Source organism: Somniosus microcephalus, chromosome 4 (genome assembly GCF_052327205.1).
Source record: "Somniosus microcephalus isolate GS21.2 chromosome 4, FLI_Smic_1.0, whole genome shotgun sequence".
NCBI lineage: Eukaryota > Metazoa > Chordata > Chondrichthyes > Squaliformes > Somniosidae > Somniosus > Somniosus microcephalus.
The window spans coordinates 203,900,777-203,923,347 of record NC_140990.1 but is presented as its reverse complement, the minus strand read 5'-3'; the positions used below and the strand labels follow the sequence as shown (position 1 = coordinate 203,923,347).

The 22,571-nt window shown below is 46.1% G+C and overlaps 1 protein-coding gene across 1 annotated transcript in view; it reads left to right on the top strand.

Annotated features, from left to right (window-relative positions):
• Positions 1–22,571, top strand: part of LOC147120144 (uncharacterized) — a 61,402-nt gene that overhangs the window by 17,745 nt on the left and 21,086 nt on the right. Inside the window, 3 exon segments of the mRNA XM_085985721.1 lie at positions 1,915–1,988; positions 5,766–6,007; positions 16,220–18,352. Coding sequence (XP_085841847.1) covers positions 1,915–1,988; positions 5,766–6,007; positions 16,220–18,352 — 2,449 coding nt within the window.

Sequence of the window (22,571 nt, the reverse complement as noted above, 5' to 3'; positions counted from 1 at the left end):
GATAAAGACGTTTCTCCTGCATTCCCTATTGGATTTATTAATCACTATCTTCTATTTATGGCCGCAAGCTTTGGTCTCTCCTAAAAGATAGCTATAGAGAAGATGTTTCCACATAAAACCTTTTTATAATCTTAAGACCTCTATCAGGTCACCCCTGAGCTGTCTCTTTTCTGGATGAAGGAGCTCCAGTCTGTTAATAGAAACATAGAAGATAGGAGCAGGAGTAGGCCATTCAGCCCCTCGAGCCTGCTCTGCCATTCAATGAGATCATGGCTGATCATCCAAACTCAGTACCCTGTCCCTGCCTTCTCCCCATATCCCTTGATCCCTTTAGCCTTAAGAAATATATCTAACTCCTTGAATATATTTAATGAATTGGCCTCAACCTTTCTGGCCAGTTATAACCTCTCAGTTCTGGTATCATCCTTGTAAATCTTTCTTTGCCCCATCTCCAGTCCCTCTGGCCCAGATTTTGCGGTTGTAATGACAGCGAAACTGTCAGCATTTACCATTACTCTGACACTGACAGCAACTTCTGGCTTCAGCACATGTGCAGTTAAGTGCGAAAATCCAGAAGTTGTTGTCGGTGCTTCCCACTCCTCCACGGTGCGCTGTTGAAGTCCTTACAGATGGAAATCTTAGAAATCATTGTAAAATCCCCCCCAAAAAGTTTAGCCTCGTTGAATGAGGTGTAACTGGGTTTTTAACGGCGTATTAAGTCATAATTGCTGCTGAACAACCTCTCTGGACCTGAAAAACTAATTTTATATTTGTGGAATGTCAAATTTTTCCATTCCAGAATAATTCTGTAGATTTTTTTAAATTTAGTTTTTGATATTTCAGCTTCTACCTTAATCCCATGTGTATGTCCCAATCTTTATTTCGCTTTCTGTAAAATTTACAAAAAAGTGAATGATAAAACCTGCTTGTTACTTCCTGGTTTCCTGTTTGAGAATTCTTCAGTGTGATTGCTGCTTAGCCTGCTTGATGACATCACTGTTGCTGGATGCCAGAGATCCCCTATAGTTGGTGCCAGAATGAAATTAACGTCTGGAAAAGTGAAATCCGCACCACAGATCACTAGATCTCTGGGCAGCTTTCTTTGAGGTCAGTGGCGAGCACCATCGCCATCACTGGCCGCAAAATCCGGGCCATTATCCTTGTTATATTATGGAGACCAGAACTCTGCACAGTACTCCCAAGTGTGGTCTAATCAATGTTCTATACAAGTTAACATAACTACTGTTTTTTAATTCTATTCCTCTAGAAATGAACCCCAGTGCTTTGTTTGCTTTTTTTTATGGCCTTATTAACCTGTGTCGCAATTTTAATGATTTGCGCATCTCTACTCCTAGATCCCTTTTGCTCCAACCATATTTAGCCGCTTATTTTCCAGGAGTATGTGGCCTCTTTATTTTTCCTACAAAAAGGCACCATCTTACACTTGTATATATTGAAATTCATTTGCCAATTACATTCCCATCTGTAAGCTTATTAATGTGATCCCATATTTCAGTTCAGTTCAATTTTATTTGCCATATGTAACCAGTACAATTACAATGGAATGCTTACTCCCCGTAGGGACGCGTCAGCTATAACCTGAATTTGGTGTATATTGACCCATGTTGTATTTGACATGCAGGTGCTTCACATCGAGTGGAGGTTACCTGAAGATAGTTGGCTCAGCTTTTATTGCCGTGCTTCATGGTGGGGTGTTGACTCCTTCCACCCACCCCCCCCCCCCCCCCCAAACACACACACAATTGTGTACTTGTTGGTTACTTTTTTATTTTAGATCTTCTAAAATACCTTTTACATAATATTTTGGTTAAAGTAGTGAAAATTAGACTGACTGCTTACTGTATACTTGTTTACTTCTTGATGAAGTATTTAATTTTTTTTTTTTTTATCTAGTTTCAAGAACATCAGTGGAGCAGTATGTTATTCCAAAGAAGTAGTAGTGTAAGTCAAGGTCGCAGCTCTAACTTGTAAGTAATCAACAAAATTATATAATACTTTAAAATAAGTAAAATCTTCTAATTATATTGATTCAAAGTAAAAAATAAATAAATCAACTTTATTTAATGGACAGACTGCATGAACTGCATACTACTAAATTCAGGGTAGGAGTTAACTTGAGATTCAGCTACAGTAGAATTAATGAAATTTTAATAATTGATGGAAGTAGTTTAAATATACCATTCCCGTTGTAAAGAATTCTGTAGTGAAGACTATGGCCGCGATTTTTCCGGTCAATGCGGCTTGGGGGCGGGACAGCTGCCTTCCGGGTTCCACTCCTGCCCCCAATGACGTCCAGTGCACAGATGCGATTTTGCATTAATTGGCCCTGTTAATTGGAGGATAGCTAATGTAACCCCACTATTTAAAAAAGGTGGTAGAGAGAAAATGGGGAATTATAGATCGGTAAGCCTGACATCGGTAGTGGGGAAAATGCTGGAGTCCATTATAAAAGATGTAATAGCAGAGCACTTGGAAAACAGTGACCGGATCGGACAAAGTCAGCATGGATTTACAAAAGGTAAATCATGCTTGACTAATCTATTGGATTTTTTGAGGATGTAACTGGTAGAATAGATTAAAGGAGAACCAGTGGATGTGTATTTGGACTTTCGGAAGGCTTTCGATAAGGTCCCGCATAAGAGATTAGCGTGCAAAGTTAAAGCACATGGGATTGGGGGTAAGGTACTGACTTGGATAGAGAACTGGTTGGCAGACAGGAAGTAAAGAGTTGGAATAAACGGGTCTTTTTCCGAGTGGCAGGCAGTGACTAGTGGGGTACTGCAGGGATCGGTGCTAGGACCCCAGCTATTCACAAAATATATTAATCTAGATGAGGGAACTAAATGTAATATCTCCAAGCTTGCAGACGAGACAAAGCTGGGTGGGCGTGTGTGCTGTGAGGAGGATGAAGAGAAACTCAGTATGATTTGGACAGGTTGGGTGATTGGGCAGATGCAGTATAATGTGGGTAAATGCGAGGTTATCCACTTTGGTGGCAAAAACAGGAAGACAGATTATTATCTGAATGGCAATAGATTGGGAGGAGGGGAAGTGCAACGAGACCTGGGCGTCCTTGTGCACCAGTCGCTGAAAGTAAGCATGCAGGTGCAGCAGGCGGTTAAGAAGGCAAATGGTATGTTGGCCTTCATAGCGAGAGGATTAGAGTACAGGAGCAAGGATGTCTTGCTGCAGTTGTACAGGGCCTTGGTGAGACCACACCTTGAGTACTGTGTGCAGTTTTGGTCGCCTTATCTGAGGAAGGATGTTCTTGCCGTAGAGGGAGTGCAGCGAAGATTCACCAGACTGATACCTGGGATGGCAGGAATGACGTATGAAGAGAGATTGGGTCGATTGGGCTTGTATTCGCTAGAGTTTAGAAGAATGAGAGGGGATCTCATTGAAACTTATAAAATTCTGACAGGACTAGACAGACTAGATGCAGGAAGGATGTTCCCGATGGCGGGGAAGTCCAGAACCAGGAGTCACAGTCTAAAGATAAAGGGTAAGCCATTTAGGACAGAGATGAGGAGGAATTTCTTCACCCAGAGAGTGGTGGACTTGTGGAATTCTCTACCACAGAAGGCAGTTGAGGCCAATTCATTAAATATATTCAAGAAGGAGTTAGATATATTTCTTAAGGCTAAAGGGATCACGGGTATGGGGAGAAAGCAGGGACAGGGTACTGAATTTGGATGATCAGCCATGATCTCATTAAATGGCTGAACAGGCTCGAGGGGCCGAATGGCCTACTCCTGCTCCTATCTTCTATGTTAAGCCCGCCCTGCAGGCTTGCCGGACAATTAAGAGGAAGCTAGTGTCAGATGGTGTCAGTTGATGACGCATCATCTGCCGGTTTTCTTAAAGGGGCCAAACACTTTTTGACAACTGATTTTTCAGTGTTTGACAGCATTGAGGTGTTACAATCACTGTACAAAGGTGAGCCCTTGCACCCAGGCTCTCCAGTGATTCCCTCCTTAGGCTAGAACAGATGGCAGCTGCAGGTGAGGTTATAGAAGCGATCTGTCGCTGGTGAGAGAGGTTCTCCCAATGAGGTGGGACTACACAAACAATTCAAAACTTACAGAAAAGTCTAAATACATGAAAAATGATTTTCCCAATATTTCCTTACCTCTGAAACTCACCAGTGTACCATTGGATCTTTCACACCACTTCTGCAGCTGTCATCAATGCACAAACATTACATTAGACCCACAGCACGCCACACTTACCTGGCGTGGTGTCCGGACGTCTGGAAGCCTGCAGTAGACCTGTCAGAATTGCAAAAAGCCTCTTAACTGTCTGTTAACAACCAGTTACATGCCTATAATCCTCTTCTCGCCGCTAGGTGTCTGGTCTATGCGCAAATTGGGGACCCGACATCTGGAAAGATTGATTGGAGGCGGGTTGACAGTGGGTTTCCGACCCACTATCAGTCTTTGCGATTTTGCCGGATGTCCCGCCTCCAAACCTGCCCCCTGAGTGCTGGCAAAATTCTGTCTTGTGAAATGAGCTGCATTTTTTGATTCAACTGATCCTTACTCTTGGTTTATGTTTAATGTAATGCTTGGTAATTCCATAGGAAGCTGCAATTAAGCTTTCTCTCTTGTCCCACACCATCCCTCGGCCAAGAGGACAAGCATCTAACCTGTTTCCAAGTTTTGGCCAGTGTCTTAACTGGTTCTGGGTGATGGCCTAGTTTTACTCCCATCTAGTCTAGGTCAGCAGTTCCCCTGGGATTTCTATGGTCAGTAGGTTACAGACTGGCTTTTCGGCTAATCTGATCAAAAATTCATTTGAATTCATCTGCAATTTAGTTACATAGAGTAATCTCTTTTCCTTCATGAAATATTCATTTCTGCAGCAAAAACTGATCTCCAATTAGACAAATCTGTCCTGATAATCTCTTGGAAGGTTAAAGAAATCTACGTATAGTCTTAGGGGTCAAAATTGGGTCGTGCCCCGTTTAGCGTCCCGAAAAAGTTAGCGCCCCCATGCCCGAAATTCACTGGTAGCGCCCAAGAGGGAGACGGGGCGCTACTGGCTCCCTCTTGGGGCGCTGCGAGTGAATATCGCAGTGGGCGCTGGTGGCACGTTGCGCCGTGGTACTGCAAGCTTTTCCCCCCCCCCCCCCCTTATTAAAGGGGAGGGGCCTAGCGCAGTGCAACCCGGGGCCCAGCTGGGCCACCAGGGATTGGAGTGCTGGCAAAAAAGTCTGGCACTCGGAGTGCCGGGCTCACGGAGTGCAGCCGGTACCCCGCGGGGGGGCTTCACGGGAGGCCGGGGGCAGGTGCTGGCAGGTGGCCAGTAACAAAAATGGCCACCCAGCACCTCCCCTTTAATTTGCACCGCCCTGGCTGCACGTACGCCCCCCTGACCCTGTCAGACATAGCGTCCGGCGGTAAATCAGGAGGCACTACCGAAGATCGCGAGCGGGGCGCTGCGCATGGCAGTGACTTCATCGCCGGAGGCACAGCGCCGCGGGGCATTAACAGTTACTGCCGCCGCTACCCTCCTGCTGAATTTCGCGGGAGGCGTTAGCGGCGGCGCGCCCAGGCGCTAGTTGCTTTGCGCCCCATTAGCGCCAACGGGAGGTGCAAATCAACCGAATTTTTCCCCCTTCGACTATTAAGTTTAGTGTTAAGAGCCATGAACTTTCTTGGAATGTACATTGAAAAGCAAATACAAAAGAAAAACTGCTCGTGAAAGAAATTGATCTCGTGAATGACTGGCTATTTTGATTACAGAAACACTAGATTACCATTGAGTGTCCCACAAAAGCTTAGAGTTGAAGAAAGATACCAGGCCAATGACATCAAGGATGACCAGATCGGTTCCTTTAAAGAAGCTGTAGAAATTCCATTAGAGGGTTCTACATCTTCAACTGTTGCACCTACATGTCAAGCCTTTACTGTGAATTTGCATGAAAATGTTTCTGTAAATGATCCAAATAATCAAGAGCAGATGGAGGTTGGACAACCTATTCGCGGTAAGTACAGTTAAGAAAGTAATGTTTTGTTAAATCTCAATGCTCCTATTGCTGATGCTCATTTATTACACTGTCTATATAAATTTTAAGCAAGTATTAAGACCAAACTAGAATGTGAATAATTGTTCAGTAAATTAATGTAGTTCTGGGAAATGAAATGGGGTAAATAGCTGATGAGAGTAAGTGATCCACCCTACAGTCACCCATTACAAGGTTTTAAGAGAGTGGTTTGGGGATGACTGGCTAGCTCTTGCTTCCCTCTCTTGGTTTTCTGTTTTGGCCTTAACTTGGTGCCTCTCCAAAGTACCTGACTCAAATGAGAAACTCACTGTGGAGAATAGTGAGTGAATCCATCTCCTATAGTGTGCACTGGGAAAGCTACTCAACATGGAAACTGTTGGACACCAGCTACTGGAAACTGTTGGACACCAAAACAGCCACCGTATTTTCTCTAGAAATTGTATGTGGGAGCTTTGAATAAATGCATCCTCATTTGTTTTTATTTGTTCCTGGGATACAGGCGTCACTGGCAAGGCCAGCATTTATTGACCTCCACAGGGTGAGGTACTCCCACGGTGCTGTTAAGGATGGAGTTCCAGGATGTTGATCCAGCGACTATGAAGGAACGGTGATATATTTTCAAGTTAGGATGGTCTGTCACTTGGAGAGGAACTTGGAGGTGGTGGTGTTCTCATGTGCCTGCTGCCCTTGTCCTTCTAGGTGGTAGTGGTTGGGGGTTTGGGAGGTGCAGTTGAAGCCTTGGCGAGTTGCTGCAGTGCATCTTGCAGATGGTACACACTGCAGCCACGGTGTGCCGATGGTGGAGGGAGTGAATGTTTAAGGTGATTGATGGAGTGCCAATGAAGCGGGCAGTTTTTTTCTGGATGGTGTCGAGCTTCGAGTGTGTTGGAGCTGCACTTATCCAGGCAAGTGGTGAGTATTCCATCACACTCCTTACTTGTGCCTTGTAGATGGTGGAAAGGCTTTGGGGAGTCGGGAGGTGAGACACTTGTTGCAGAATACCCAGCCTCTGACCTGCTTTTGTGGCCACAGTAATTGTGACTAATCCAGTTAAGTTTCTGGTCAGTGGTGACCCCCATGTTGATGGTGGGGGATTTGGCAATGGTAATGCCATTGAATGTCATGGGGGGGTGGCGGTTAGACTCTCGTTGGAGATGGTCATTGCCTGGCACTTGTGTGGCACAAATGGCGCTTGCCACTTATCAGCCCAAGCCTGACTGTCGTCCAGGTCTTGTTGCATGTAGGCATGGACTACTTCATTATCTGAGGATTTGCGAATGGAACACTGCAATCATCCGCAAACATCCCACACTTATGATGGAGGGATGGCTAGTGATGAAGCAGCTGAAGATGGTTAGGCCTAAAACATGACTCTGAGGAACACTTGCAGCAATGTCCTGGGGCTAAGATGATTGACCTCTGACAACCACAACCAACTTCCTTTGTGCTAGGTATGACTCCAGCCAGTGGAGAGTTTCCCCCCTGATTCCCATCTTACTCTGGCACCTTTGATGCCCCACTCGGTCAAATGCTGCCTTGATGTCAAGGGCAGTCACTCTCTCCTCACCTCTAGAATTCATATCTTTTTTGTCCATGTTTGGACCAAGGCTGCAATGAGATCTGGAGCTGAGTGGTCCTGGTGGAACCCAAACTGAGCATTGATGAGCAGGTTATTGGTGAGTGCTGCTTGATAGCACTGTTGACGACACCTTCCATCACTTTGCTGATGATTGCGAGTAGACTGATGTGGCAGTAATTGGCCGGATTGGATTTGTCCTGCTTTTTGTGAACAAGACGTACTTGGGCAGTTTTACACATTGTTGGGTAGATGCTAGTGTTGTAGCTGTACTGGAACAGCTTGGCTAGAGGTGTGGCTAGTTCTGGAGCACAAGTCTTCAGCATGACAGCCAGGATATTGTCTGGGCCCCCATAGCCTTTGCTGTATCCAGTGCGCTCAGCTGTTTCTTGATATCACGTGGAGTGAATCGTATTGGCTGAAGACTGACATCTGGGATTGTGTGGACCTTAGGAGGAGGCCGAGCTGGAGCTTGGCACTTCTGGCTGAAGATGGTTGCAAATGCTTCAGCCTTGTCTTTTGCACTCGAGGACTGGGCTCTGCCATCATTGAGGATGGGGATATTCATGGAGCCTCCTCCTCCCGTTTAGTTGTTTAATTGTCCACCACCATTCACGACTGGCTGTGGCAGGACTGCAGAGCTCTGATATGATTGTGGGATCACTTACCTCTGTCTATAGCATGCTGCTTCCACTGTTTAGCATGCATGTACTCCTGTGTTGCAGCTTCCTCAGGCTGGCACCTCAGATTTTAGGTATGGCTGGGGCTGCTCCTGGCATGCTCTTCTACACTCCTTATTGAACCAGGGTTGGCCCCCTGGCTTGGTGGTAATGGTAGAGTGAGATATGCTGGGCCACGAGGTTACAGATTGTGGTGGAATACAATTCTGCTGCTGATGGCCCACAGCACCTCATGGATGCCCAGTTTTCAGCTGCTAGATCTGTTCTGAATCTTTCTCATTTTAGCAAGGTGATAGTGCCACACAGCACGATGGAGGGTGTCCTTAATGTGAAGATGGGACTTTTTCTCCACAATGACTTTGCGGTGGTCACTGCTACCAGTACTATCATGGACAGATGCATCTGTGACAGGTAGATTGGTGAGGGCGAGGTCAAGTAGGTTTTTACCTCATGTTAGTTCTCTCCCCACCTGCCGCAGGGCCCAGCCTGGCAGCTATGTCCTTCAGGACTTGGTCAGTAGTGGTGCTACCGAGCCACTCTTGGTAATGGTCATTGAAGGCCCCCATCCAGAGAACATGCTGTGCCCTTGCTACCCTCAGTGTTTCTTCCAAGTAGTGTTCAACATGGAGTACTGATTTCAGGTGGTAATCAGCAGGCGTTTTCCTTGCCCATGCTTGACCTGAAGTCATGAGACTTCATGGGGTCGTGAGTCAGTGTTGAGGACTTGTAGGGCCACTGCATTAGGACTGTATACTACTGTCGCCACCTCTGGTTCTGTACTGCCGGTGGGACAGGACATACCCAGGGATGATGGTGGAGGAGTCTGGGACATTGGCGGAAAGGTATGATTCTATGAGTATGTTGGGCTGTTCCTTAAATAGTCTGCGACAGCTCTCCCAATTTTGGCAAAAGTCCCCAGATGTTAGTGAGGAGGGTCAACTGGGCTGGCTGTACCGTTATGTCCGAAGCCAGTGCCTAGGTGGGTGGTCCGTCTGGTTTTATTGTGTTTAGTAGCAGTTTTGTAGAACTGAGTGGCTTATTAGACCATTTCGGAGGGCAGTTAAGAGTCAACCACATTGGCCAGACCAGGTAAGGATGGCAGATTTCCTTCCCTAAAGGACATTAGTGAACCAGATGGGTTTTTACGACAATCCGGTAGTTTCATGGTCGCCATTACTGATGCTAACTTTTATGTGTGGAATGTTGTTGCTCTGTTCATTTAAGCTATAGTGAGATAGAGACTTTATATCTCCCCAAAAAATATGAACCAACCTCTTCAAGTACTGATGAATAATTATTGAAGTGTCTTGAGTGTGAAAGATGTGACTAATGTAAAAAGCTGGTTAGCATTTTTTTTGTACTCTGATTTGTGATGCTCTATATTTTGAGCCTATTCACTGGGATACAGTACATATATTGTACTTAACAGGATAAAGGAACAATGTTTAACTCCTTGTAATTCTTCATTTTACTGTACCAGAGCTGGTGCTGTTAAGATTAAGGAATCCAGCAACTAAAACTACTCTAAGTATACCTTTGCCTCTATCTGCACTGTGGGGTTTCTGTGATTCTGTGATAATGAATAAATGGTGTTATATAGTTTCTATAATAGTGTGGATAATTCCAGATTTGTGTTTTGTTACAACAGTTCCAAATATACTAAAATATACAGTTTTGAAAATTGTGCAAGTCATTCATTATTTCACATCTGCATATGAATGAAATCTCCAATGATGTCTGCTCTTCCTACCCCTACACTGTTGCCTCCAGAATCCTGAGGATCTATCCTTGGCCCCCTTCTCTTCCTCATCTGCAATGATGCCCCTTGGTGACATTGTTGGCCATGGGGTTACTTTTCACATGTACTCTGACGACACCCAGCTGTGCCTCTCCACTGTATCTGTGTTGTCAGACTTTTTCCAACATCTAGGGTTGAATCCACTGCAACTTACTTCAGTTAAACATTGGTTGGAGTGAAGCCATTGTCTTTCGCCCCAACCACAAACTCTGTACCCTTGACACCAATTTCACCCCCCTCCCTGGCCATTGTATCAGGCTGAACTAGACTGTTTGCATCCTCTGTCTTTGATTCCAAGCTGAGCTTTTCATCTCTGTAACATTGCCCACCTCCACCCCTCCCTCCGCTGCTGCTGAAATCTTCAAACTTGCCTTTGTGAACTCCAGACCAATGCTCCCCTGGCCAATTTCCCATCTGCCACTTTCCGTAAACTTGAATCTCATCCAAAGCTTTGCTGACCATATCCTATCCCGCAGCAAGTCCCACTCGCCTATCTCCCTTGTCCTTGTTGACCTACATTGGCTCCTGTTCCTGTACCGCCCCCATGCCTCCAGTTTTAAAATTCTTATCTTTGTTTTTAAATTCCATCATGGCCCGCCCCTTCCTATCTCTAACCAGCTCCAGCTTTACAATCATCCCCGAACCTGACTCCTATGATTCTAACCTTTTATTCTCCTTCACCCCAGCATTGGCGACCATGTCTTCAGCTGCTTAGGACTCTCTTCATTTAAGCTATAGTGAGCTTACCTAGGAATTCCCTACCTAAGGCCCTCTGACTCTCCGCCAATGTTACCGTTAAGCTGTGCGGCCATGCAGCCATCTGGAGGTCCCATGCAGCTGGCTCACTGGGTTTTCAATTAAAAAACCACGCATGTGCGGAAATTTGAATGGGCCATGCAGCCCAGAAAAGTTGGCAAGAACATTGCTCTCCTCCTGCCTCTGCTTTTAAAGCCCTCCTTAAACTCATGTTTGACCAAGCTTTTGGTCACCACTCCTGATATTTCCTCATTTGGCTTGGTGTTGATTTATTTTTGATTTCTGCCTCTGAGAAGTGTCTTGACATTTTTCCAGCTTAAAGGTTGTGGTAAACCACTGTTATTGTTCACCGTTGTTGTTGTTGCACACTGTTGTATCTATGCATGCCTCAGCTGGCTCCGCCCCTGACTCCACCCACATGCCCAGGCATAAAGGTGACTGCTCTGCAGCCCCCTGCCTTCTTGGAAACCAGTCAACCACGAGAGGCATGCTCTGTTCTTTGTTAATAAAAGCCTTTTAGTTACTCTCCGTCTTTTATGAGTAATTGATAGCGCATCAATTTTATTAACAAAAACAAAATGTCGGCACCAAACGCCGAGCAGCAGGCGCTGCAGCAAAGGACGGCACCAAACGCTGAGCAGCAGGCGCTGCTGCATGCCCTCAGACCAACATGCCTGGACCTAGACCCTCAAGAGACGGGTTCGCCTACCAAGTTCGCACAATGGCTGCGTTGCTTCGAAGCTTACCTGGAAGCCTCAGCCGTGACACTAGATGGAAACAAACTAAAAATCCTGGCCTCCAAGGTGGGCCACCAAGTCTACACGCTCATCCAGGACGCGACTACCTACGCGGCGGCTATCGATCTGCTAAAAGGACAATACACACGCCCGGTAAATACGGTTTATGCCAGACACCTCCTGAGATCCCGCAAACAGCAGTCCGGGGAATCGGTGGAGGCATTCCTACGGGCACTACAGATACTCGGCCGAGCCTGCGATTGTAAAGAGGTATCGGCCACGACACACACGGAGGGACTTATCCGAGATGCTTTCGTTGCGGGCCTCAAGTCCGACTACTCCCGGCAGAGACTGCTGGAGAAGGGCGAAATTGACCTGAAGAAGGCAGTGTCCCTCGCGCTCTCACTAGACGCGGCCCACCGGAATATGGACGCATTCTCCCCTAACCGCTCCGCACCGTGGACGCCGCAACCTTGGGTCATGGGACCGCCACCCCCGGCACCAACTGCTGCAGCGATGTCCAAGGGCCCGAAATGTTACTTTTGTGGCCAGGCAAAACACCCCAGAGCACGCTGCCCGGCGAAAAACGCTGGCTGCGGGAAGAAAGGACACTACGTCAGCGCCTGCAAAGGTAAAACCGCTAACGCCAGCAGCGCTGTGTGAACCGTGGGGGCAGCCATCTTGGACACCTCCAGCCGCGTGGGGATCGGGATCATGGGCGCAGCCATTTTGTCCGCCATCTTGGACGCCTCCAACTCCAATCGCGGGTGACCCGGACTCGACCACCGCCTCGTCTTACGACCACAGCGACTCGCTCGACCATACGCTGGCCTCCATGACGCTGGACCAATCTCTCCCTCACCAACTGTCCAGGTCCATGATGGACATTACGGTAAACGGCCGCGCCACTACCTGCCTTTTCGACAGCGGGAGCACGGAGAGCTTTATCCACCCCGACACGGTGCGCAGTTACTCTCCCGGTCCTGCCAACGCGCCATCGGATCTCTATGGCTTCCAAATCCCATTCAGCAGACGTCGGTGGCTACTGTGTAGTGACCCCTTCAGTAAGGAGCACAGAATACAAAAATTTTAAACTTCTTGTCCTGCCCCAGCTCTGCGCTGCTGTTCTACTGGGGTTGGATTTTCAGTGCCACCTTAAAAGTGTCACATTAGTGTACGGCGGACCCCTCCCCCCACTCAGTCCGCAGCCAGCAGCTTTTAAATCGCCTGCCGCGCACCATTTGCAGCCTCTCCACGCTTAAAGTCTCCCCCCCCCCCCCCCCCCCCCGTTCGCTAACCTCACCCGCGACTGTAAGCCCATCGCTACCAAAAGCAGGCGGTACAGTGCCGGGGATAGGAGCTTCATTAAATCCGAAGTAGCAAGACTCCTGAAGGAAGGGATTATTGAGGGTAGCACTAGCCCATGGCGAGCACAAGTGGTGGTACTGAAGACTGGCGAAAAACAGCGCCTAGTTATTGACTACAGCCAGACGATCAATCGCTACACCCAGTTAGATGCATACCCACTCCCCCGCATATCTGACATGGTCAATCAGATAGCACAATACCGGGTGCTCTCGACGATTGATCTGAAGTCGGCATACCACCAGCTCCCCATCAGGGCTGAGGACCGCCAGTACACAGCTTTTGAAGCTGACTGTCGTCTCTACCACTTCCTCCGAGTCCCCTTCGGCGTCACCAACGGGGTTTCGGTCTTCCAAAGGGAGATGGACCGAATGGTTGACCAGAACGCGCTGCAGGCCACCTTCCCCTATCTAGACAACGTCACCATCTGCGGCCACGACCAGCAGGACCATGACGTTAACCTAGAGAAATTCCTCCGTACGGCCCAGCGGCTGAATCTAACATACAACAAGGACAAATGTATGTTTCGCACCACGCGCCTCGCCATTCTTGGCTGCGTAGTGGAGAACGGAGTCATCGGCCCCGACCCCGACAGAATGCGCCCCCTTATGGAGCTCCCCCTCCCCCACTGCCAAAAAGCACTGAAGAGATGCCTAGGGTTTTTCTCTTACTATGCTCAATGGGTGCCCAACTATGCGGACAAAGCCAGACCCCTCATCAAGTCCACCTCCTTCCCCCTGACAGCAGAGGCATGTGTAGCCTTCACTCATAAAAAGAGATATTGCGAAGGCCACAATGCACGCAGTGGATGAGTCCATCCCTTTCCAAGTGGAGAGCGACGCATCCGACTTCGCCCTAGCTGCAACCCTTAACCAGGCGGGGAGACCCGTGGCCTTTTTCTCAAGGACCCTCCAGGGCCCCGAGATTCGACACTCCTCTGTCGAAAAGGAGGCCCAGGCCATTGTGGAAGCGGTGCGACATTGGAGGCATTACCTGGCCGGAAAACGATTTACCCTGCTCACTGACCAGCGTTCAGTAGCTTTTATGTTTAACAATAAGCAGAGGGGCAAAATCAAGAACGACAAGATCTTGAGGTGGAGAATTGAACTCTCCACCTACAATTACGATATCTTGTACTGGCCCGGGAAACTCAATGAGCCCCCAGATGCCCTATCACGTGATACATGCGCCAACACGCAGGTTGATAGACTGCAGACCCTCCACAATGACCTCTGCCACCCGGGGGTCACCAGGTTCTTCCATTTCATCAAATCCCGTAACCTGCCCTACTCCATCGAGGAGGTCAGGACCATGACCAGGAACTGCCAAATCTGTGCCGAGTGCAAACCGCATTTTTATATGCCAGACGGAGCAAGCCTGATCAAGGCCACGAGCGCCTGAGCGTCGATTTTAAAGGGCCCCTCCCCTCCTCTGACCGCAACGTGTACTTCCTCAACATAATTGATGAGTACTCCCGTTTCCCGTTTGCCATCCCTTGCCCAGACATGACCAGTACCACGGTCATTAAAGGCCTGAATGACCTTTTTCGCCTTGTTCGGCTTCCCTAGCTATATCCATAGCGACCGGGGCTCATCCTTTATGAGCGACGAACTCCGTCAGTACCTGCTCACGAGAGGTATTGCTACAAGCAGAACCACCAGCTACAACCCCCGGGGGAACGGCCAGGTGGAAAGAGAGAACGCGACGGTTTGGAAGGCCGTCCTCTTAAACTTAAAATCTAAGGGCCTTCCGACCTCTCGCTGGCAGGAGGTCCTCCCTGCGGCGCTCCACTCCATTCGGTCACTGCTTTGTACGGCCACCAATGCCACCCCCCCATGAAAAAATGTTCACTTTCCCCAGGAAGTCCACATCGGAGACCTCGCTACCGACATGGCTGACGTCTCCAGGACCCGTCCTACTGCGGAAGCACGTGAGGTCCCATAAAACGGACCCCCTGGTCGAGAGGGTGAGCCTCCTCCACGCCAACCCCCAGTATGCTTACGTGGCGTACCCGGACGGGCGGGAGGACACCGTCTCCATACGAGACCTCGCACCTTCGGGTGCCCCTGAAACACTACCATTGCCATCCACCACTACCCACAACCCAACCCCGGTAGACGGCATGCCGCAGCACCAGGACCCGTCATTGACCACCCAACCACTCAATGAGACGCCAGATTCAACGTTGGATGCTGCACCATCGCCGCCGCCACCACGACGATCAGGACGGCATACAAGGCCACCTGATAGACTTACTTACACGAACCTTTAGTACACTTCACCCCGCCAGACTCAATTTTAAACAAGGGGTGAATGTGGTAAACCACTGTTATTGTTGTTCACCGTTGTTGTTGTTGTACACTGTTGTATCTATGCATGCCTCAGCTGGCTCTGCCCCTGGCTCCACCCACATGCCCAGGTATAAAGGTGACTGCTCTGCAGCCCCCTGCCTTCTTGGAAACCAGTCAACCATGAGAGGCATGCTCTGTTCTTTGTTAATAAAAGCCTTTTAGTTACCCTCCTAACTCTCCGTCTTTTATGAGTAATTGATAGCGCATCAAAGGTGCAATATAGATGCAAGTTGTTGAAATAAATAAGTCTTGCCTTTTATATAGCGCCTCTTACGACCGCCGCACGTCACAAAGTGCTTTACAGCCAATGAAGTACTTTTGAAGTGTAGTCACTGTTGTAACATAGGAAAAACTGTAGCCAATTTGCAAACAAATCCCACAAACAACAATGTGATATTGACCAGATAATCTGTGTTTAGTAATTTTTGAGGAATAAATATTGGGGATAACTTCCCTGCTCGTCTTCAGAATAGTGCCATCGGATCTTTTACATCCACCCGAGAGCAGACGGGGCCTCAGTTTAACATCTCATCTGAAAGATGGCACCTCCGGCAGCACACCCTCAATGCTGCGCTGTACTGTCTGCCTAGATTTTTTTTGTGTTCTTAAGTCTCTGGAGTGGGACTTGAACCCACAACCTTCTGACTGAGGTGAGAGTGCTACCAACTGAGCCAAGGCTGACAGTACAATTTACAGCTTCAGGCTTTTTTGTCAATGTTTCCATAAGTGATAGCATTGCAAATTGATTGGAGAATGACGAGAAAAGTAAAAGTTACTAGAAAATGAATTTTCATTTTTGCAGTTCCATTAAGTTAATTAATTTGGAGCCTTAGTCTTGTCCATCAGTATGCAGCCAGGTAGAAAGTGACTTTTAAATTTTCCCCTTTCAAAGAAAAAAAAATTGTACCTGTGTTTTTATGTATTTCAGAGAGTGTTTCAAAACATCAGAATTCCAGAAAATCTACCATGAATAGTGTTCATATTCCACTAACACCATTTATTGAGCAAATGCCTGGAACTCAGCTGAGCGAACCTATGTTTGCAAATCAAAATATTACCATAAGAAAGAAAAATTCACGGTCTCGAAGTTCCAAAATGTCTATGGAATTAAACATGAGAAACAGTACTTCCTTGGCAAGAAATTCTATGACCAGTGAGACCTGTGAGTTTAGCAGGACGAGTTTGGTTGTGCCACAAGTTGTAATTACTCCAGTATGGTACAAGTCACCGCTTTTTGACCTAAAGTGTAGTACAGATCTGTTAACTGAGGAACCGTCAGATGAGCTGCGGAAATCTGAAGAGACTGTCTTTGACGCAGAAATGGATCTAACTTCCAGTGAAGTGCTAGAAATTGTTACTGTTGCAACTAAATCCACAAAAGGCAGAATGGAAAAGGCTGAAGGAGATAATGTGGAAATTGAAACACCCTCGGAGAATGTGGATATGCTGCGAAAAGTAAAACCGACTAAGAGAAAGAATTCCAACAATGCTAAAAGGAATTGCAACACTGATTCTCTGGTATGTGAAAAGAAACAAAGAAAGTGTTCTCAGAAATTTTCTGTCTTTGACCAAGGATTTATAAATAATGAGGAGCCAAATATTGGTATTTCAAACAATGGACTGAATGAATGGCTAGTGCATAAGAATATCCACACAAACAGTGATGAGAAGTATAGCCAGGTTATAAATACTTCAGTAGGAACTCTTAATATAAAGGAAAAGGCTGAGAAAAAGACTTGTAGAGTTCATAAAGGGAAAAAGAGCATTAAAGAAAGTTCATCTAATTTAAATGTACAGTGGACTAGTGGAGATTATCATGAAGTGACGATAAATGACCATCTAAACAATGTGGAAGAGAGCAGTGGAATTTCAAATGCTTTGCGAGAAAATCTTTGTAATGTAGAAGAAAAGATTGGCCGAAGAACATTTATTCAGATGAAAAAGCACAAAAGGATTAAAGAAAGTACATCTAATCCAGTTATACAGAAAATTGCAGAAGTGGAGATGGATGAACATCTAGGTAGGGAAGGTTATGGGAATTTAAATAACAAAAAGGCTAAAACATTTGTGGTGGCAGAAGAGGATAAGAGCATTAAAGAAAGCTCATCTAAACCAACTGGACAGGAGAAACTTAGAAAGCAGCGTTTAATAGTAATGGGTGAATATCCAGGTAGTCCGGAAGAGGGTAACGGGACCTGTAATGCTTCAGAAGAAAATATTGGTAATAAAGGCAAGGCTAGCCGAAGGACATTTATGGTGTGTAAACAGCACAAGACTGTTGAAGAATGCTCACCAAAATCAGTATTGCAGCAGAAAGGCAGAGAACATGAAGTGGAAGTGGCTGAGCATATAGATAACCTAGAAGTTGGCAATGCAAATGATAAAGGTAGCCGAAGGATAATTGTAGTGTCTACAAGGCACAAAAATTCATCCAAGCAGGAGGAATGTAGAGAGCAGCATGGAATGGTGATGGGTGAATGCCTGGGTAGTCTGGAAGAGGGCAACAAGAGTTGTAATGCCTCAGAAAAAGACATCAGCAATAAAAAGAGCAAGGCTGACCGAAGAAAGTTTGTGGTTTGTAAACCGCATAATAATGTTAAAGAAAGTTTCTCTAAACTAATTAAAGAGGGAAAAGATGAAGAACCGTACATGATAGCTGAACAAGATAACGAACAGTATCCAGTGGAGATTGATCAGCACTTGAATAGTTTAGTGGGGAGGAACCAGAAAAGCTGCAACCACAATGCAGGTATTTCTCCAGACAACCTTGGCAATATAAAGGAAAAGTTGGATAAAACAGCTGTTTTTTGTAAAAGTATTGAATGCCCAACTCATTCAATTGTGCCAGAGAAAAATGCATTGCAGTATAAAGTGAAGAATGAACAAGTAGAGTATGAACAGAATACCTGCGTAAAGAGTGATGGGATGGCTGTTCCAAAAAAACAAAGCAAACTTGCGGGGAAAATCTGCAAAAACAACTCCGGTGAATCTGTCATGCAGCTAGCCAGAGAGGACAATATTGCCGTGGATCTTTCAACTGCAGAGTGTTCAAAAGTTCAAGGTATGCCTTTATCTTTGGTCAAACAATTAACTAATACGTACTTGCATAGTATATACTATATGGAAGTTAAACTATACGTTTTGCATCCTCAAGATGTCCCAAAGCACTTCACGATGAATTATTTCTGTAGGAAAGTGTGGCAACAATGAGTTGGGGCTCTTTTCTCTGGAAAAGTGGAGATCTGTAAAAGGTCTTCAAAAATTAAAGGGATTTGATGGGATGGATGTGGAGAAACTTTCCACTTTAATAAAATATAGCCACTAAATGATCAAAAAGAATTTAGGAGGAATTTCTTTACACAGAGAATGTGGAACTTGCTGCCACATGGGAGTGGTTGAAGCAGAATAACATTGATTCATTTAAAAAGAGGCATGGTGCATACATACATGAGGGAGAAGAGACTAGAGGGATATGGGGGCATATTGGCAAGAGGTAATTAGAGTGGAAGGAGGTTTATGTAGCATATCACACTGACAGAACTCCCCATTCTTAAGTTTTGGGGAGATTTTCCTGGGTCTGCACCCACATACTGCTGGATTATCGGAGTGCAGTGAATGTCGGAAAATCATGGGAATCAGTGCATGCCTTTAAATTATTTTTTCTTTTAATTTAAATGCGCTCTGACCCATCCAATTTTCTGATTCATTGTGCTCAAATAATCATGGGTGTCTGGGTGCAGACCCAGGAAAATGTACACTATTACATCCATCTGAACAGGCAGACATGGCCTCTGTTTAATGTCTCCTCTAATAGATCGTATCCATAACAATGCAGCATTTACACAGAAATTGTCATATGGCACAGAAGGAGGCCATTCGGACCATCGGGTCCGTGCCGGATCGCTGTAGAGCAATCCAGTCAGTCCCATTCCCCGCTCTACCCCCGTAGCCCTGCAAGTTTATTTCCCTCAAGTGCCTATCCAGTCTCCCCTTGAAAACATTCAGTTTCTCCGCTTCCACCACTTCTGTCGGCAGCGAATTCCATGTCCTCACCACTCACCGCGTAAACAATTTTTTCCTCGCATCCCCCCTGTATCCCTTGCCCAAAACCTTAAATCTGTGTCCCCCCGAGTCCTTGTGCCATCAACTAGTGGGAACAGCCTTTCCCTGTCTAGCCTATCCAAACCTGTCAATCTTGTACACCTGTCAAATCACCCCTCAACCTCCTTTGCTCCAGTGAAAACAAATCCAGCTTCTCCAACCTGTCCTTGTAGTTAAGATCCCCTATCCCTGGAACCATTCTGGTAAATCTCCTCTGCACCCTCTTGAGGGCCTTCACATCCTTCCTAAAGTGTTGTGACCAGAACTGGACACAATACTCCAGTTGTGGCCTAACCAGCGCTTTATAAAGGCTCAGCATAACTTCTCTACTTTTGTACTCCATACCTCTTTATGAAGCCCAAGATCCCATATGCTTTGCTAACCACTCTTTCAATATGCCCTGCCACTGTCTGGGACCTATGCACATTAACTCCCAAGTCTCTCTGTCCCTGCACTCTCTTTAAAACTGTGCCATTAAGTGTATATTGCCCCTCTCTGTTCCTTCTGCCAAAATGCATCACCTCACACTTCTCTGTATTAAATTCCATCTGCCACTTGTCTGCCCATTCTGCTAGCCTTTCTATGTCCTGTTACAGTCGATTGGTATCATCCTCGCTCTTTTCCACAACCACAAGTTTGGCGTCATTGGCAAATTTAGAAATTCTACTCTGTATTCCAATATCCAGGTTATTTATATATACTACCATCCTCCAGTCTGAAAAACAGCCATTTACCACAACTTGCTGTTTTCTGTCCTTAAGCCAATTCCTTATCCAAGCTGCCACTGACCCACCTATTCCATGAGCCTCAACTTTGTTAACCAGCCTTCTATGTGGTACTTTGTCAAACGCCTTCTGAAAATCCATGTAGACAAAATCAATTGCATTCCCTTCATCAGTCCTCCGTTACTTCATCAAAAAATTCAATTAGATTAGTCAAACACGATCTGCCTTTTACAAATCCATGTTGGCACGCCTTCATTAGCTTAAACCTCTCCAGGTGCCTGTTAATTTTTTTCTTGATTATTGTTTCTAAAACTTTACCCACCACTGATGTTAAACTGACAGGCCTGTAGTTACTAGGAATATCCTTACACCCTTTCTTGAACAATGGTGTCACATTTGCCACTTTCCAATCCTCAGGCACCTCCCCCGCATCTAGGGACGATTGGAAAATGATGGCAAGCCCTTCCGCTCAATCCTCCCCCAATTCCCATAGCAACCTGGGATGCAAGCCATCTGGACCAGATGACTTATCCACTCTAAGCATACCCAGCTTTTCTAGTACATCCTGTCTATCACTTTTCACCCTTTCCATTGCTTCTGCCATTTCCACTTCTACCAATATTTTGTCAGCATCCACCACCTTAGTAAACACCGATACAAAGTACTCATTGAGTATTGTAGCCTTGCCCTGTGCCTCTAAGCATATATCACCTTCATTGTCTCTAATAGGCCCCACCCCGCCTCTTACTACCCGCTTACTGTTTACATGCCGGTAGAAGATTTTTGGGTTCCCTTTTATGTTACCTGCCATTCTACTCTCATAATCTCTCTGCCAATTTTATTTTCATCTTCACTTCCCCTCTCAACTTATTGTATTTGGTCTGGTTCTCCTTTGAAGAATTCACCTGAAATGCATCATACACCTTTTTTTGTTCCATCTTCTCTATCTCCCTCGTCATCCAAGGAGCCCTTGCTTTGGTTTCCTTACCCTTCCCTCTTGTTGGAATGTACCTAGCCTGTGCTTGGAACATCTCCTCCTTAAAGATCACCCATTATTCCGTTAGTTTTTCCTGTCAGTCTTTGGTTCCATTTTACCCTGGCTAGATCCTTTTGCATCCCATTGAAGTTAGCCTTATTCCAGTTTAGAAGTTCCACTCTAGATTGTTTCTTGCTCCTCTCCATTGCTAATCTAAATCTTATGATACGATGATCACTCGTACCCAAATGTTCTCCCACAGGCACTTGGTCGACCTGTCCCACCTCACTCCCCAGCACCAGATCCAGCAATTGCCTCCTTCCTAGTTGGGCCAAGAACATACTGGTCAAAATTAATTAAATTTAATTTTTTTTTAAATCTCCAACAATAATTAAAATCTGCTGCTGGTGATGAGGGTATTTAACTCTTGATCATAACTGAACTGAGAAGAACCAAGTGGTCTATCAATGCAGTAAGGTGTAACAGTAAAGTATGAGTCACATGACTAAATTGTGGTCAGCCATTGCAGAAGGATGTTAGGGGACTTGTCAGTTGAGACGTCCAAACCACAAATTAATAGTCCAAATAATGCTCTAGAGAGTACTGGGCCCTCTACGGTGGCTCCACAGACTACAAACCGATATGGTAGGGAAAAGTTTCTTGTGGGAAGAAAGTTTACATGTGACTTGGTGGTTTTTTGTATGGTAGTAGCAAAAACTAAATTAAATATAAATACCTAAGTAAAATATCATGGCCAAAGCTTCTAGTGTAACAGCATGGATATCTTGTAGGCAGCCTGCAAATTTCCTCTAAGGGCAGTGTTCGATGAGCTCCGCAGTCGCATGATGGGGATGCTTTAATTTTCCATCTATGGAGAAGGTGGTAGCATTTGCCATGACTGGTTCTGAGATGGTTGATGGTTGTCCACTTTGTGAGAAATGTTTGATCCTTCAGGTTGTATTGTGGGGTCCTCTATGGAATCCATTGGTATGTCACAATTCTTCCAAGCATTTCGCCATCAGCCATTAAGGCTTTAGCGATGGTCCAAACTGGCCGCCTAGATTTGAGAAAGGCTGGTCAAGTTCTTTTCCTTTATTCTTTCCTGGGATCTGGGCATTGCTGGCAAGGCCAGTACTTATTGCCCACCCCTAATTGCCCTCGAAGGTGGTGGTGAGCTGCCGCCTTGAACCACAGCAATCCATGTGGTGAAGGTACTCCCATAGTGCTGTTAGGGAGAGTTCCAGGATTTTGACCCAGTGATGATGAAGGAACAGCAATATATTTCCAAGTCACGATGTCTGACGTAATGGTGTTCCCATGCACCTGCTGCCCTTGTCCTTCTAGGTGGTAGCGGTCGCAGGTTTGGGAGGTGCTGTCTAAGAAGCCTTGGCGAGTTGCTGCAGTGCATCTTGTAGATAGTACACACTGCAGCCACAGTGCGCTGGTGGTGGAGGGAGTGCATGTTTAAGGTGGTGGAA